Source organism: Hyla sarda, chromosome 8 (genome assembly GCF_029499605.1).
Source record: "Hyla sarda isolate aHylSar1 chromosome 8, aHylSar1.hap1, whole genome shotgun sequence".
NCBI classification, from domain to species: domain Eukaryota; kingdom Metazoa; phylum Chordata; class Amphibia; order Anura; family Hylidae; genus Hyla; species Hyla sarda.
The window spans coordinates 106,174,022-106,191,884 of record NC_079196.1 but is presented as its reverse complement, the minus strand read 5'-3'; the positions used below and the strand labels follow the sequence as shown (position 1 = coordinate 106,191,884).

At 38.4% G+C, this 17,863-nt stretch overlaps 1 protein-coding gene across 3 annotated transcripts in view; it reads right to left on the bottom strand.

The window, feature by feature from the left end:
• The window catches only part of NRP2 (neuropilin 2), a 112,660-nt gene that overhangs the window by 40,202 nt on the left and 54,595 nt on the right, over nt 1-17,863 (bottom strand). For all 3 annotated transcript variants that reach the window (XM_056536196.1, XM_056536197.1, XM_056536198.1), the window contains 3 exons: nt 10,142-10,286; nt 9,167-9,510; nt 7,977-8,121 (listed from right to left, as the gene is read on the bottom strand). In XM_056536196.1, the coding sequence (XP_056392171.1) occupies nt 7,977-8,121; nt 9,167-9,510; nt 10,142-10,286 (634 nt within the window). The remainder of the gene's footprint in view (nt 1-7,976; nt 8,122-9,166; nt 9,511-10,141; nt 10,287-17,863) is intronic.

The window sequence follows — 17,863 nt, the reverse complement described above, 5'->3', positions numbered from 1 at the left end:
ATCCTTTGATCTGCGCTTTCTCTTTGGTCAGAATCTTCTTTTTCAACCTACAGTAGTTCTCATTCTTTGTTCTAGTTAGCAGGTCTAAAGTTTGCCCTGAATTTGAAAGACTGAAGCAATACTATAAAAGGTAATGTATTTATAGAGTAGTCAGGATTAGCAGATGGTTCACTATTTAATACCAGGATGTTGATTTTGAAAGATGAAATGTCTCTACCAGATGCCTATATAAGTTTAACTTGAACAATGTCTGGTCCGTGTCTTAAGCATTTACTGGTCTTATTAATATCAACAATCTTAGGAGATGGAAAGAGGGATCACTTTTACAATACAATACATATATTTATATATATATATATCCTGGGTAAAGCATTACAATATATTAAAAGGAACTTGTCATTTAAACAGGGAACTCCTTTAAAATATTCCATATTCTAGCAGCCTGCTGCTTGAGAACACAGCCCCAAGGAATTGTTGGACTATGCACTCATAAAAGGATTTTTTTTGTTGGTGAGATGGATTTAAAGTGCTGCACAGTAGACTAATACATTAGATGAGTATACATCTCCAGACTCCCTGAGATTACTCATATGGGAAAACTCGGGTAAGATCAGGCTTTGGAATCTGTTTCTTGTAAACTCCAGGAAGGGGTCTTCAGTGCTACACACCCTTTCAACGTATCCTATATCTGCAGCTAGGGAATTTTTTTAAATGTTCAAAGAACTTTAATGCCTACACACCAGTCAGTATGACTTGTTTTTCATCCAATGCTGTTCTCAGTAAATATTAAGACTGATATAAATATTAAGGCTAATACCATTTGTGTTTCAGCTACATATTAGGATTGGTATACAATATAATGGCTAGTTAATGCCATTCTCCTTAACAAACCTAATGTATGTAGACTGTTAAAATGCCCATATACCTTCAATAGCCACTGGTCAAATAAGCCAACAGCTATTGCCTCCAAGCATCCCTATAAACTAGCACCCTCTGCCAAGGGTTAATGTGTTTCAGGTGCAGAGACAGGAGTATGCCACTGCCAAAAGCCTCTGCTGGCAGACTCTCAAGGGTGAACAAAAGTATTGGGAGTAGTTACCATATTTTTCGTCCTATAGAACGCACCGGCGTATAAGACGCACCCATTTTATAGGTGCAAAATCTAAAAAAATAAAGATTTTGAACCCAATAGTGGTCTTCAACCTGCGGACCTCCAGATGTTGCAAAACTACAACTCCCAGCATGCCCGGACAGCCAACGGCTGTCCGGGCATGCTGGGAGTTGTAGTTTTGCAACATCTGGAGGTCCGCAGATTGAAGACCACTGCATAGGAGGTAATACTCACGTGTCCCCGCCGCTCCGGACCCGTCACCGCTGCCCTGGATGTCGCTCCATCGCTGTTGCCGTGTCCCTGTCGCTCCGGAACGTCTCTGCTGCCGGCCGGGTATCCTCGCTCTCCGTCGCCGCCATCACGTCATTACGCACGCCGACGCACGTACGCGACGACGTGATGACGAGGAAGGAGAGCGCCGGCCATACAGGGGATCCCTGAACGGAGAAGACACCGAGGAGGCAGGTAAGGTCCCTCCCGGTGTCCTGTAAGCACTAACCCGGCTATTCAGTCGGGCTGTTCGGGACCACCGCGGTGAAATCGCGGCGGTCCCGAACAGCCCGACTGAACAGCCAGGTTAGTGTCACTTTCCCTTCAGACGCGACGGTCGGCTTTGATTGCCGCGTCTGAAGGGTTAATACAGGGCATCGGTGATGTCCTGTATTAGCCGCGGGTCCCGGCCGTTGATGGCCGCAGGGACCGCCGCGATAGGGGTGTATTCGCCGTATAAGACACACCGACTTTTTCCCCCCAGTTTTGGGGAAGAAAAAGTGCGTCTTATACGGCGAAAAATACGGTATTTAATATGCCCAAACTTTCTTCTCCCAGGCCAGACATGAAGCCCCATACACATAATGTAGTCTGATGGACCCAACAAAAATGACACATTTTTCTATAATGTGGATGGGAGCCTATAAGGTTAAATGGTAAGCAAACACAAACCAAGATGATGAGTATCAGCTGATCACCGTTATGTTGACATTTATATAGACCTTTCCTGTTGTACAGAACTTCCTCAGTATGACACCATTAAAAACACCATATAAAAGTTAATATTAAAATGATATGCATTACTAAAGAATGATTTCATAATTCATGTAGTCATCGCTATAAAATCCAGTTTTAAAACACATCCAAAATGGCTGGATATCAAGTCAGCCCCTTTTACTTTTTTTTCTTTCTTTTCATGCAGTTTAAGACACAAGTTGGTTTACATTGTTTCAAATAAAAAACAAACAAAAACACTCTTTGATAAAGAGAGATAGACACTATAAGTGATAATATAGTAAACATAATAAAAATGTGACCGAGTCAATGGCTACAATTTTAAAGGATGTCTGAAATGGGAAATAACTAGCAATATATGGCTGGTACAAGGCTATTGCTTTCACTCCAATTTTTTCATCAGCTATTACATGAAATATAGGAGGGAAGTTTTCTAGAAAAGCATTTAAACAGCACTACTTGGGTCCGCTGAGAAACCGGTTACGATGCAATCTTATCTCTGATGTCAAGGCGAGATAAAGTGTCAAGGTAGTCAGCAAGTTGAATTCAATACGAACCTTGGCAAGTGTTTTACTTCCTTACTTTGTAGTTGTGGTTTAAACACTATGTACAGTGTCAGGCATGGGTTTTGATATTTCATACACAGCATATAACTGTGGTGAGTAATCAGAGTGGAGTTCAAAGTCAGAGGTGGCTGGTGTGAATGGGAAGTGGCTGAGAATAGTTCCCAATTAACAAGCGGAAGGCGGTGGAGACATTTCCTTTCAGAGAAGTTCCATCTTACTTTATAAATAACTGCAGCAAAAGGAAACTTGCCAACCACATGCCTAGAGGCCTAAAGTGTGGTAGACAAGTAAAGGACACGAGGGCTGATATTCCATGGTGTGAAACTTCTTATAAGTCACTATAACTAAAGAAAAAGAGTAACCTATGGAGCTATGGGTTCTTTGGCATAATTTGCAAAGCCTATGCAGTAAGATTACTTTACGAAAACCCCTATGATCAGTATTCTGATTTTTTTATTTAATGTTATTTTGAGTGCCCCGATTCTAATTCTGTTTTATTTTGTTGATACTCCCCCATTCCCGAGATATAGAAACTTTACTATTTTAGCTGACTACAGGAATCTAAATTGTGAACGCAAGACTGAGTGACCCAATAGTCAACCAAATACTAAAAGCTTAGGTGACAGGGATGGGGTGTAACAGCAAAATAAAAATAGCATTTAAATCAGGGTACTTGAGGATACAAAATATTTCAAAACAAAACTTGGGTTTTTATACCTTGTTTTTTAATCCGTAAGGGGGTCAGATTATTCTACATCCTAAAATACTTTACAACCATTGGCTCAGATATATTAAACTGGATTTTTTTTTTTTTATGTAAATGGAACCAAAATGTGGCACAATGTGGAGCTCCCACATTTATTATGTGCTTTAGACATTCCTTGTACCTCATCCAATAAAGGATGTGTCTTCATTGGGAAGGGGCATGGCTTAAAGGCGACACACTATGCCAAGATGCATGAAAATGTATTTACAGATTTTTTTCAGCCAATCTCAAATTATCATTAAAGTTGGACAGGTCTAAAACTGGAACTAGACATTCTTAAACGGTGGTAAATTTATCAGAAAGTTTTAGCTACTGTGATACATTTGCCTCATCCTTAGACCATAAAGATTTTACATTTCGCTCTCTAGTTTTTAAATTGCATAGGTAAATAGCTGATTGTGTATGATGTTCAAGAAATTCCAAAGTAATATGTTAGCACAAAATCTACTAAAATCATATAGCTTTGTAATAAGAACTTCCTGACTTATTATCTCTACTTAGTCATTATTGAACCCAGACATGAAGTATTTTTCTATATGAAGTTTATTCATTTAAAACGTATTTCCTTTTTCTAGTCTGGAACCTATGTAATAACCATTTGGTATGCCTCTAATAACTTCCTCACATCCTAATACCCTTATTACAGGCAATTATGCCTCTTTGCTTAAAAAACCTCAATGCGCAGGAGTCCGTGCAGAAGTTCACTATGCAGTTAATTATATTACCATTATATGGTTCCACAGTAAATATATTGCTAAATAAAAGAAAATTAGATGGAATAGTCTACAAATGGCACAACACATAACTACATTAATAAGGACTTACAGTTGTGTTCATGAGCCTGTCCTACAAGGGTAACATTTGAATCTAGATGCAATTAGCAATGAACTTTCTAGATCTGCTCCTCCAATATGCCAGGAATGATTAAAAGAACATTGGGGCATGTCCAAAACCAAGTAAACACATTCTAAAGTAATTCCTGTGACGATATTGTATAAGACCTTACAGCTGTTTACCAGCAATAGTGACACCCTGGGGAATACCACAGGAGAAACAGAAGAGACTCTATTTTGTGACATGGTATTTTTGAGCCGTGTATATTTGTGGCTCTTTTCAAGGTGAGAATAATAAGTATACACCCATGTATGGCAGACGTGCAATTTAAAGGCTTTGTTATAGAGCAGCTGAAAAATAATTTGCGTAAAGTATAATGTAAAGCTAAAAACTGTACATATTAAGATGTAATCTTAATGTAATCTTTAAACACACAATAGATAAGAAAACACGAATAACATGACCACTAAAGCTGTGTTCCCAATCAACTGGCTTGAGAGCTTCATCGGGGGGGGGGGGGGGGGGGGTCTGTCAGCCTTTGCAATACTTTTGACAGCAAGAATAGTACAGTCTGCTAGCACAAAGCTAGTTTACAGGGTTTGCTAGGATCCATTGGAACTCACATCTCCCGTGGTAACTTGCTTCTATTCTAAACAGAAGGCAAAAGTAAGATTCTTAAATAAATCAAAAGATTTTTTGCACCAATCTGCCCACTGCCTGACCTTCTTAATACATATGTGGCTGCAAAAGTCTATGACTTCATCTCTACCTTTTTAATACCTCTAACCAACCAACCATACAATTATCAACCTACAGCCGTAGAAGAATGTGATCTGCGGCTGACGTAAGAATCGGTTGTGTATCTCATTATTCCTTTACAATGCAGAATACTGCCTGAAATAATGGGAAAAAAAGACACTGTGGTGTGCGAAATAGAAAGTGGAAAGGAAAAATCCCCCTTCCGAGCACAGACCAACAGCAGAAAGAAATTCCAGATTGAGACGCCCAGCAGTGCAGTAATTGAAAGCAGACGCTCGGAACTTCAAAAAAAAGATCCATAGCAGATGCAGGGTATGGCTGAGAGCGGCGGAACACATCAGAAGGTAGCTGGACCTGGAGAATGAGTTGTCAGGTGTTCAGGAGTTGGGCTGCTGTCAGTTTACTCTCTTGTTTGAGTAGCTATGTAAGATCCCAGTCTGAAGGGCTATTCCCAGAATGTATCAGTAGTTATAGATTTTGAAAGAAAAGTCCTAGCCTACAGGCCTGTTATGATGTGCCATGACTTGAGCAATTCTATGTAACTGTTTTAATTTAAGGGTATGTTTACATAAGGCGGATCTACTGAGGATTTACTGCAGCAAATGTATGGGAAAAAAATCGGCAGCATATTACAGTACCCAAAAAAATTTATGGACACACTGCAGAAAACATATACACAGAATCTGCCTAGAAATTGACATGGGGAGCTTAAACCCCCAGCATGACAATTTACTTATTGGATAAACTTGCACTGCAGATTTTATACACATTGAAGCAGATGTATCACACCAGCATTTCACACACTAGTATTAGGTCAGGTTTCTACACAGGTTTTTATTCTGGCGTTTTTGTTTTTTTTGAAAAACTCCCACTGCAGTTTTTGATCCAAAACCAGAAGTGTATTCAAAATATATGGGGATCCACTTTTGACTTTGGCACAAAAACTGTAGTCGGAGTTAAAAAAAAAAAAAAAAAAAAAAACTGTGTGGAAACCTAGCCTTAAACTGAACTTCCTAAAACTAAGAAGCACCAAATGTATTAAGAGGATGCCTCTTAATAAATCGTGCACACCTATAGCAATTTTTTCAGTTATAATTCATAGCAGTTTGAATCCCCCAGATAAGCCCTGCCCAGTTTTGGAAAAGTGGCATTAGGGACACAGACACAATTGAATAAAACAAATATATATTTGTGCACAAACTTTCACCTTTTATAAACAAGAAAACTGACTTGCTTTGGTTGAAAATATTCCTTCCATTGACTATTTTTATTTTTTACCTAATCTGTACCAAAATCTGCTTGGTGCAGATTAACAGCTGTGTAGAATCCACAGCATTTCCATCCCTTGCAGTAGTAACCAAAATAAGTTTATTACTGGTTACATAGTACAGTAGAAAATAGACTGATGTCCATTAAGTTTAACCAAGGGACCGGTATGGGTGAAGGGGAAGTGATTCTATATTTCTGTGTAAACATTAATGTTATTTTGTTCCAGGACTGTATCTAAACCTGTTTTGAAGCCCTTGACTGTTCTTGCTGGGACCAGTTGAGATTGATCACATAAGAAGTGCTGATATAATGGTGGCATGCAAATGTTTGTGCTCTGACTTGCACTTATTATATTGTTTTAGTGCTACAATTGTTTTTTTTTATGAATTAAATAACTTCCCTTTTGCAGTTCTAAAATAAGTGACATGTAGACAGATGCTTGCTACATGTGTAATTCTGAAGTGAAATGAAGGTTCGGCCACTTCACTAAGTTGTTCTTATTTACATGAATTACTTGTTACATGTTAAAACAATCCATCACCCAATGTACTGGGAAAAAAAGTGACAGCCCCCACTGGGCATTACATAGGTTTAAAAGGGGCCAAGTCATGTGGAGTCATTTGTGTTTAGCTAACCAGAGTTATGTGAAAGCTACAGTCTCTGGTGGAACATCAGATGGCAACTCACTCGGGAGTTAAAAACCATGACCAGAGTGCCTCTTCCTTTAGTGACCCAGAGACATCCGATATGCTCAACCTTTAGTAAGCCGTAACCTCAGCCTAGAGCTGGCCAGCTATTAACCCCAGGCAGCCAGTCCAATGGTATCTGAGACTGGCGGAAAAGGAAAGAACATAGAGGTGCCAGCTGTCATCCTCACTCACATAGCTTAGATCATGAATGTAATATTGAAGAGGAGAGATTTGTTTTCAAAGTTTTTTGAAAGTAGGAATAAGGTGAAGACAGGCAGGATTAAGAAGTGGGCACTCATATTTCATATCCAAGATTCCACAGGTTATGATGAAGTGTTTATATCAAAGCCAAAAATAGCCGCTTATCATATATATGCTGGAAAATCCCATGCTTACAAAAAAGGTGGAGCAACTGGTAACCTAAGCCCATGGGTCTGAGGTGAGGTTCATGGATTTTTGCAATTGCAATCTTATAAAATGAAAAAAAGATAGAAGTGAATTATGTTTTAGGAAGACCATTGAGAAGTAATATATTAAGGACCAATCGTTTCTACTTCCTGCAGTGACAAGTACGTGAGATGTGTGTCGCAGATGTGGTTTCGTATAATTCCAGAGGCTGTGACAGCTGCACATCTGGTGAACAGAGATAAGTTTTCAATGTTCCATAAGCATATACTGTAACAAGCATTCTTTACAATACAATATTAAAGAGATTACTTTCAGCCACATATTTAGAAGCTGGACTGTAGTGTCTTGGTGGCTCTTTAGAAAAAAATCTTTTTCTTTAAGATTTTCCTAAACCACATTTATGGAGGTCTATCTCTCTGTTTAATTCTATTTGTTTCATAGTTGTGTGGAGGACAATCTCTTTATGTAAATATGTTCTAAAGTGAATTTTAGCAAATCAACCTACAAATGCTCAATACATTTTATGGAACATGTACATTTCTCAATGAACCACAAAACGATCATCTTACCTGTTCTGTCACAGCCAAGTATCTCCATCCTCATGCCCATGCCAGCTGGAGACCACCTCTCTGGATAAACTCGTACAAACTGTGCAGCAACAGGATCAAATCTGCGAACTTCAGGAGTGTCATAATGCATGTTTCCTTCAAACAACTGTAAAGAAGTTTAAACATCACAAGGGTTACTTTTGGATATCCTCTCCCTTCACTGTCAAGCATAATGTAAGTAGAGGAACAACAGATCAATAACTATTAGGGTGCGTTCACACGGAGTAAATGGAGAGTAATTCACGCTGAAAAATTTACGGGCAGAATTATTTTATTTTTTTTGCGGGAAATTTGCACGCAATTTGCACGCAATTTGCAAGCAATTGCGCACGGAATTGCACGCGGACATGGGGGAGAAAGAAGTGAAGGGTTTTTCAGCCATTTCCGCGCAAATTGCGCGCAAATTGCCCGCGAATACGATGTCGGTCTGAATTTTTTTTTTACCATTGACTTCTATTGGATTCTACTAGCGGATTCCGCTTGAAGAATGAACATGCTCTTTCTTCAAGCGGAACGGAATTCAGCATCGGAATTCTGCTAGCAGAATTTCCGCAGTGTGAACAGGCCAGCATCAATAACTATAAAGTCAGTGGGCAGAGGAGATCTGCATTAATTTGGAGCGGAGAATTCAAGAGGAATTACTCGAGTAAATTCCTCTTGAATTACTCCGTGTGAACGCACCCTTACAGAAAAGCTGAGGGACATATAACATAATCCCAGAACATCAAAACTTAAATAATATTTGCTCAAGTATTAAAAACAAGTAATACATTTACTATAGCTGATAAGGAATAGAAATATGAAGATTGAAGCTAAGTGAAACTGTATGCAGGTTACTCGGCAAGGAAAAAAACCAATTTGTAATCTCAAGTTCACAATACCTTTGACAGCTAATACAAAACAATATCACTGTGTACTAGGGCCAGCAAACAGCTGACCAGCAAGCAAAGGCTCGATAGTTTAGCCTTGTAAAAGGCTCTTTAAATTAGTGCTAACGTAGGAGATATGTGCCCTTTAACAACGCGTGTCGCTCAGTGAAATGGGGCCCTAATTAATCATATGTCTCATATATTCTCCACATTCCTACAATCACTTCATATACCTTCAAATCTACATATTAACATAAATTAAATAAAAATTGCCTTCCATACCTTGGGCTGGTCTGTTTTAGAATCCTGAATATACTCCCAATCATTACCATTCAGACTGTATGCCACTTTAAATTTTCGCACGAATGCCCTGTTTTCAGTGCTGGTGTCTCCCCCACGAGCACCTTGTATAATGATTCCTTTCACTGTCTTAAGGGTCCCAAGATCAACCTGCAGCCATTCCTTTCCTGCTTGCTCCATAGTCATACGGGAATACCAGCCTGATCGACTGCTGACCAAGCGTGCCCCTCCAGAAGGCCATAGATACTCTCTGGTAGAAGACGCTGTGATTTGAGAGTCTGAAATAAGGCCGGACATCATTCCTAACATGTTGGAGCATGGACCATCTAAAAAGCCAAAGAAAGATGACAGTCAAAATAAATAATGCTTCATATATCCTCAAGTGAAATATTAGTAGTAATCTTGTTAAATCAAATATCATTTAAGTAAAGTACCAACTATTGGCAGTCCATTCATAGTTCACAACAAACACATTGGCCCTCGTTTACTATTGCAAACCTGACATGTTTTGTCGGGTTGTTAGACAGATTCTGGTGCATTGTGCCAGAAATTCTATCTGCGCCAGAATTTTAGCGCCAGAATTGAAAAAAAAAAAAAAACAGACTAACTCTCCATTTTACTAAGAAAACCTGAAAAGGGGGCGTGACCATCTGTGAAAGGGGGCGTGTTCACGACATTTTCACAAAAACCCAACATATTTACTAAGGTTTCCACAGAAAATTTGGTGGATTTCAGCTGAGGAAAACCCTACAGATCAGAGCATGTGTAAAAAAAAAAAAAGCAAAATGTAGGGAAAGTGGAAAATGTAGGGAAACCTTATTAAATACTGGGGAAAAAATTGTAGGGAATCAAAACCCACAAAGAAAACCTACACTCCACTCTTAGTAAATCAGGGCCAATGTCTTGTTCTAACATCAAAAAGTTATGTGCTAAATATAACAAATATATCATGTAGACCTGTGATCTGGCAGCCATAAAGCTCAACCCTCATTGCTATTCCCACGTTCCATGTCTGGGGACGGAATCGGACAAATCGGGTCAACACTGGCTGTGGGAACTTGTTCAATACCACTTCTGAGGTGTCATTATTTCCAGGGAAAATCTAGAAAAGGATAAAAGACACATGAATAATTTTTCACCAAAAAATTTTGTATTTAGATTTATGGTGTACATATAAATTAAGATTACTTTCACACTACTTTGCATAAAAAAAGAGGAGGAAAATAATTATTGGGAATGTGTCAGAGGAGACTTCTCCCATTGTTAGACTATACAGTGGGTCCAGCCGAAAACAAGCATCAGAGCTGGGAGGTATGGCCCAGCACACAGAAGATGCGACACAAACTATGGCCATGGTAACCAAACAAATTTGCAATGAAGGTTGATAGTCTATAAATGGTGATATATGGGCAAAAATATTTCTCCCCTACATTAAAGTATACATAAAATGTAGTATCCAATGTATTTCTTTAAATTGGGACAATTAGTGTGGTATCAATGCCACAAATCAAGAGACTGAATAAAAGAATGGCAAGAATGAATGCAAAATACGCAAATGTTAAGTCTTAAAGGGGTTATCCAGGAAAAAACTTTTGTTATATATATCAACTGGCTCCAGAAAGTTAAACAGATTTGTAAATTACTTCTAATAAAAAATCTTAATCCTTTCAGTACTTATGAGCTTCTGAAGTTAAAGGGTACCTCTCATCAAATAAACTTTTGATATATTTTAGATTAATGAATGTTGAATAACTTTCCAATAGCATGTTAATGAAAAATATGCTTCTTTCTATTGTATGTTTCCCGATCAGTGCTGTCAGCAAGCATTTCTGACTCATGCTGGAGTCCTAAACACTCAGAGCTGCCAGCCTGCTTTGTTCACAGCCAAACAGGCTGTGAACAAAGCAGGCTGGCAGCTGAGTGTTCTCCTTTGTGAACAAAGCAGACTGGCAGCTCGTAGTGTTTAGGACTCCAGCATGAGTCTGAAATGCTTGCTGCCAGGACTGGTAGGGAGACCCCTAGTGGTCATTTCTTCAAAGTGGAAAATTAAATAGAAAGAAGCATATTTTTTAATAACATGCAATTGTAAAGTTATTCTGCATATATTAATCTATAATATATCAAAAAAAAAATTGATGAGAGGTACCCTTTAAGGTTGTTCTTTTCTGTCTAAGTGCTCTCTGATGACACGTGTCTCGGGAACTGTCCCGAAGGGGATTTGCTTCTAAACTGGGCGGTTCCCGAGACACGTGTCAGAAAAGAACAACCTTTACTTCAGAAGCTCATAAGAACTGAAGGGATTAAGATTTTTTAATAGAAGTAATTTACAAATCTGTTTAACTTTCTGGAGCCAGTTGATATATAAAAAAAGTTTTTTCCTGGATAACCCCTTTAAGCATATGCTATTTAATCTTCATCCCTACTAGATGCAGACACAAGAAATCTCTTTAATGGAGATCAGTAAACAGAGTTCATTTTCTTGATGTGGTTAATGCTTAAGACCCTCTGGTACCAGATCTTAAAATTGTAAATAATCTCATCAAACTTTCCCAAATGGAGAATGTAATGTATCCTTGTGCTTAAAGTGATCAGGGAGTAGATATGCTTTCCACATACAAATGAGATGCAAAACACAATACAAGCGACTTGATGGGAAAGGCCAGGGACTGGGTATGGGATTCCTGGCATTAATTAGAGTTAATAAGTTGAAAAGACTTCCTTTAGAGACTGTATAAGTGGGAAAACATCCTGTCCAGTAGGACAACATTCTGGCTTCTGTGTTGGTGTTCTATTCTAGGCAATTGCTCATAAGCACATTAATTCTCAATGGCTTTAGTCAAAGTAAATCTAATTCTTATAAAAAGCTGATATATGTTCATATGCTAGTTGTGAATAAATTTTACAGGTGGACCCATTTTTTTAAATTTATTTTCTATATCACATTGTTAATCTATTCATGAAAAATAGTAAAGTAGTTTGCAAGGCTTCAAGGAAACCTGTAATCACTTTCATGCTGCCTGAACAAGACAACTGGGTGGCCTTTAATGACTTGTCCCCACCCCATCAATCTTGACTGATAGGGACCACCTCGATGATTCATGGTTCAGGTAGCATAAAAGTGAAGACAGGTTCCTTTTAAAAAACTCATACATTCACCCAGTTAAGCCTATTACCCTGGAGGAAAAAAAAAACACTAGAAGCCAATTTCTCACTTTAGGGAGACATTTTTTTAAATTAAATTGCTTTTTAAAAACTTTGTAAAAAATTAATATTACTTGATAAAAATAAATAAATTAAAGAATCATTAATTGTGATGCCTACATGTACATGGCCTCCTTACAGCTCTATTGGTTTTACAAAGTTGTAATATATCACCCATCAACATTTTATGGACTCCAATGAACCATTGTATAACTTCAACCTTATTCATGGCATGCTCCATTGGATGCCCTATAAGAGAACTATTCACCAAAGAAATTTAGATTTTAGAGAAGAATTAAAAAATACAGGGCCTTACAGACTATTATGTAAGGGCACAAATTGTGTGCCAACATAAAGTCTGGGCTCTGTACATGCATAAGTTTTTTCCAATGCATCTCAAATATGATTGTTTGTTACCATAAAGTATGAGACTAACTATGTACACATCAAGATAGAGCCATACTATCCTCACATAGGGGGAGATTTATCAAAACCTGTTGCCCATAGCAACCAATCAGATTGCCTCTTTCATTTTTTACAGGCCTTCTTAAAAATGAAAGAAGCAAGCTGATTGGTTGCTATGGGCAACTAGGCAAGTTTCCCTCTGCATAGATCTTGATAAATCTCCCCCATAGTGATTATGAAAGAACGATAACTCAGTTTACTGTCACAAGAAGCGAGCAGTGTGTATGATCTAATCACAAATCACAAGTGCCATCGTATACATCACTCTAGTGGGAAAGAAATCTAAAAGTCCAATCTTTGCACAGCAGCGACATGAAGACAGAGAAGCAAACAAGATGGATGAGCCGCACATTAGACGTAATTACACTTGTACTATTCAAATGTTGTGCTAACAAATTGTTCTTCCTTCTTTCCTCTCCCATTTCTCATTGTGAAAAGCCTTTGAGCGGTTTCTATAAAGATCCTGAATCTACAGAATGCATCTCTTCTATAATTTCAGGCTCTACCTCTTGATTTCCAAGGTGAAAAGCTTAGAGGACAGCCTGTTTATAAACTAATATCTTGTTTTACAGTGTTTTTAAATATATCTTACTGAATTATTAACTTTAAAATGAAGGCTCCCATTGTTTAAGTGTGGCATTTCATATGCCAATCTAAGAAAAATAGCAAGCTAATGACACCCAATTTATTACAATACATGCCTAAAAAGTAGGCAGATTTTAGCGAAAAGTGGGTAGAAAAGGGGAAAAGCCTTTTCGGGCCAACCAGATTTTTTTACAAGTCATGCTAGAGAACCAGCTGAAATCTAGGCTACGGTAGTTTGAAGCTAACATAGATTTCAAAGCACAGCTTACGGACAGCCACTGAAGTACCTGATCTATTAAAGGGCGTTTGTCACTTAATAAATAAACGATTCAGAAGCCAAAAGTATTTTATTTAAGTCATAAATCTACATATGCTATAAGCATGAGTAGACCAAAATCGCACCATTTTCTGGCTTTCTTATTAATAAATCTTTTCAAAACTGGTGAATGCACCAATTTTTATATTTATGCCATGATTCTTGACAATTTTAATCTCAGATTCCACCAGCTGGCAAAAAATAGTTAATAAATATGAACCCAAAAATAAATTTTTTGCTATATGATTCAGTCAAAATTGCCCTTGATTCTTTCCATATCCAGCTGTCAGTATTCTCTTTTATCAAGACTCAAGATAATGTATTTTCTGTATTTCTCCACATTTTCCATGTTGTAGATTGCAGATAATTTCCATTTGGTATTCATTTCAGGCCGCTTACTAAACCTATTAATTTACGGTTACAATAAAACACAATATAAAGCTTTGAATTCCCTCTCCTTTCTTTTCTGCTTTGACCGTCATTATGCGGCACACTTAAATATCGTAGACGTTTCTGATCGTTGACTTGTGGCTCTTTCTGCCATCTGTGCATTTGTAATGCACCTGTAGGCCCTTTGTAGGATTAACTGCCCCCTCCCTTCATAAATATATACCGAGAAAGGGGGTGAGGGAGAAAGTGCTTCAGAAGTCAGTGTACTAACAGGATTAGGATTTCAAAACTTCATCCGTGTGGAATTTAGGGATTGTAGGAAAGAAATTCAGATAAGAAATAACTTCAACTGGAGGAATGAAGTAATCCGAGTAGGGTATTATTACAGCAGTGCCACCTGCACTTTATTTGTCGCATGGTGCAACATAGGAGACAGAATGATCACTTGCCCATGTACTGTAGTTTACAATTAATTCTAATCTCATGTGCATTATCTCCTATTAGGTTTGATTAATGGAGGTTGTTGGTTTTATTAATGTCAACATGTGAGGATAACATTTTTTTAACATTATAAGGCTCCATTCATGTTTTCATTGTCTGTTGTGCATACACATCACAATACCATAAAGAAAAAGGAATTTAAATGTATAGCGCAGTATGCCGATTGTATAGCCTTAGGCTTCATTAGATTCAGTAGTCTACTAGTGCCAACATTTGGTATGCCTTATGCAAATATGATTTATTTGAAGGATAGAAAATCATGGTAGTCTATGGTTTGCTATGCCAAACAATAAAATATATACAGAAATGAAGTGAACTATGGCTGGACTATATTTGGGCTATTGAAACCTTCGGATATGCCACAGATAGGCTGCAGTATATTTCAATATACTTTGACTTTTCTGACCACAACAGACAGTGAAAGTGTGATGTGAATGGGGCCTAAGATTTTTTTTCATATATTTGTTTTATTATACGAGGTTCCCCTTTAATCTTCTTATGAAATGTAATAATTAGAAGGTAGATGCTGTTTTAGGTGCTCACTGCGCACAAACAAATCCTTTCTATGCACATACTGACTAAGTCCAGGATATCAGCTCAAGGTTCCTTTCTGTAAGTAATATGATTAAAGGAAAATATCATTCGTGAGTAACATATCTGCTAAAACACAGAACTGCTGTGCCTTTTACATGAGATCTGTTTGAGGACATGATCAAAGGAGCTGATATTGCCTTGTCTAAAGGTATCTTCCGCTTGACTCCATGCTTGCTAAATATTCAGAAATGTTTCAATTGCCACAGAAACACTGCGGCCCTCATACATAGAAATAGGTATAACAAAATCACTACTTCCTACAGCAACCAAATAGATAATTTATTTTGTTTTAAACCTGGAAGTTGAAATCTTATTGGTCTCTATCTGTGACCTTTTACATTTGGCTGGTTAAGCCTGAGATCCCACATGTCTCTGGGGACTGGTGATATTTTAACTGGAGGAAATATCAGTTCCGATACTTTGTACAATGGGAAGCTCAAATAGGCCAGATTCAGTTTTGTCATTCTGTACTTAAAGGGTTACTCCACTGCCCCATGTTCGGGCTGCGGGGGTCGTGATGTCATGACCACGCCCCTCATGATGTCACGTCACACCCCCTCAATGCAAGTCTATGGGAGGGGGTGTGGCAGCTGCCATGCCCCCTCCCATAGACTTGAATTGATGGGGCATGGCGTGACATCACGACGGGCATGCCCGTGATGTCATGACCCTCGCAGCCCGCACCCAGCGTTCGGAACAAAATGTTCCAAATGCTGGGGCAGTGGAGTACCCCTTTAAAGAAATACTCCAGGAAAAAACAGATGCACTGTTATATATAGTGTTCGGAATTGTAGGTGAGGTGCCTTATGTAAGAATCCAAGGAATACCTTCATACACTGGATCAAGATATGGTTTTTGATGTACAAACTGTACCGATTTCTGTGTCAAAAACCACACAGTGACACTTTAAAAAACCCTGCTCCCATTGACTTCAACCAGAGATGGCCAACCACACAAAATAGAAGTGACGAGTCCTTTCTGAAGCCACCATTACAATCAATGGGACCCTCAGGGCTGACCCCACCCTTGCTTACAACAGCTCAAAGAAAGCTGCAGGGCAGTGCTTCAAACTGGCAGGGGTCTGTGTAGCTTCAGGGGAGATTTATCAAAACCAGTGCAAAGGAACAGTTGCTGAGTTGCCCATAGCAACCAATCAGATTGCTTCTTTCATTTTAAAAAGGGCCTCTGAAAAACAAAAGAAGCCAGCTGGTTGGTTACTATGGGCAACTGGGCAACTTTTCCTCTACACAGGTGTTGATAAATCTCCCCCATAGTGTAGGGATTTTTTTATGGTGGTCTTTTTACACATTCATGTATATGTAAACAAGCAAATGCAATTGCAGGCACAACAGTTTTCTTAATATCATCATAGGGTGCAAGAGGCATTGGACATTAATACTTTTGGGGCTCTGAAGGCCTATGTAATGAGAAAAACAGTGGGCAGTACAATGCACAATACTAACTAATCAATGATGTAACAAACAACACTCCATACAGTGTGATACTATATATACTACACATATGACACATTACAAGTGATGGGCACAGTTCTAGATTTTTTTTTACAACTATTTTCTTTCACTTAGGCGCCTCCAGTTACTGCTCTGTATATGTGTCTGTAATATTTAACGTGGCTCGCGCCATTGCCTTTAGGTACAAGGATGTTGCAATGCATAATGTCTTATCCTTAGTAATTGAGAAGCATATTGGATGTGACGTATGGACATGGAGTACTTCTTTCTGGCAGATTACATCCCAGAAGCAGAGGTGCCCATTCTAAAGGCTTCTCTCCTGCTATCTGCACGTACAGTCATGAGAACTCATTAAGCAGGCTTCCCCTCTCTATCCTTTCCCATTTAGTATGCTGTATTAGTGCGATGACAGCGGGAAGGGAATTCATTTCTGGTTTTTGCATTCAGTATTAGGCATCACTACCTCCCCATCCATAGTTCATACAAGTAACACAGACAGAGAGGGATTTTCAGGCAATTCTACTCTTATAGCCTGTGTCTCATTTTGTTTGAAAAACAGTATATGTGAGCTATAATGTAATATCAGCTAAACACAGTGAGACTATTTAGAGCTCATCTCTTTGGTGGTTTAGGAGTTAAACTGACTACAATGCTTTTGGAAGGTATACTAACCCACACGTCCCCTTGCAGCAAAATACAGTATAACTGTAGAAGGTCTTTTTCCATTCCTACATGCCTGGCACTTTCTATGCTACGGATATAAATACTGAGACATTCCATGGAAAATTGAAGTAGTGCAGAGGAATCAGAACGTTGAAAATATTTAGGGAATGTTAGAAAAGGATATTATATAGAAAAGTAAGTCCTAGTTAACACTAATCAGTATGCAATGTTCAGTATGCAATGTAAGTGCCTGGTTAGGAACAATTTACACAAAAAATTATTAAATAGTTAAATATTCCAAAATAAATGAGCATAGTAATAGCAAAAATAAAAAAAAATTTTGTCATAATCCATGTAAGACTCTTCTGCTGTGCCTCTGGCGGGGTCATAGGGAGTTTAACATTCTATCTATCTATCTAACAAAGAATAAGTTGGCCAGCACTAATGATTCCAAACTATTATATGGACCTGGCTTGCAGGTGCAGGCTGCTG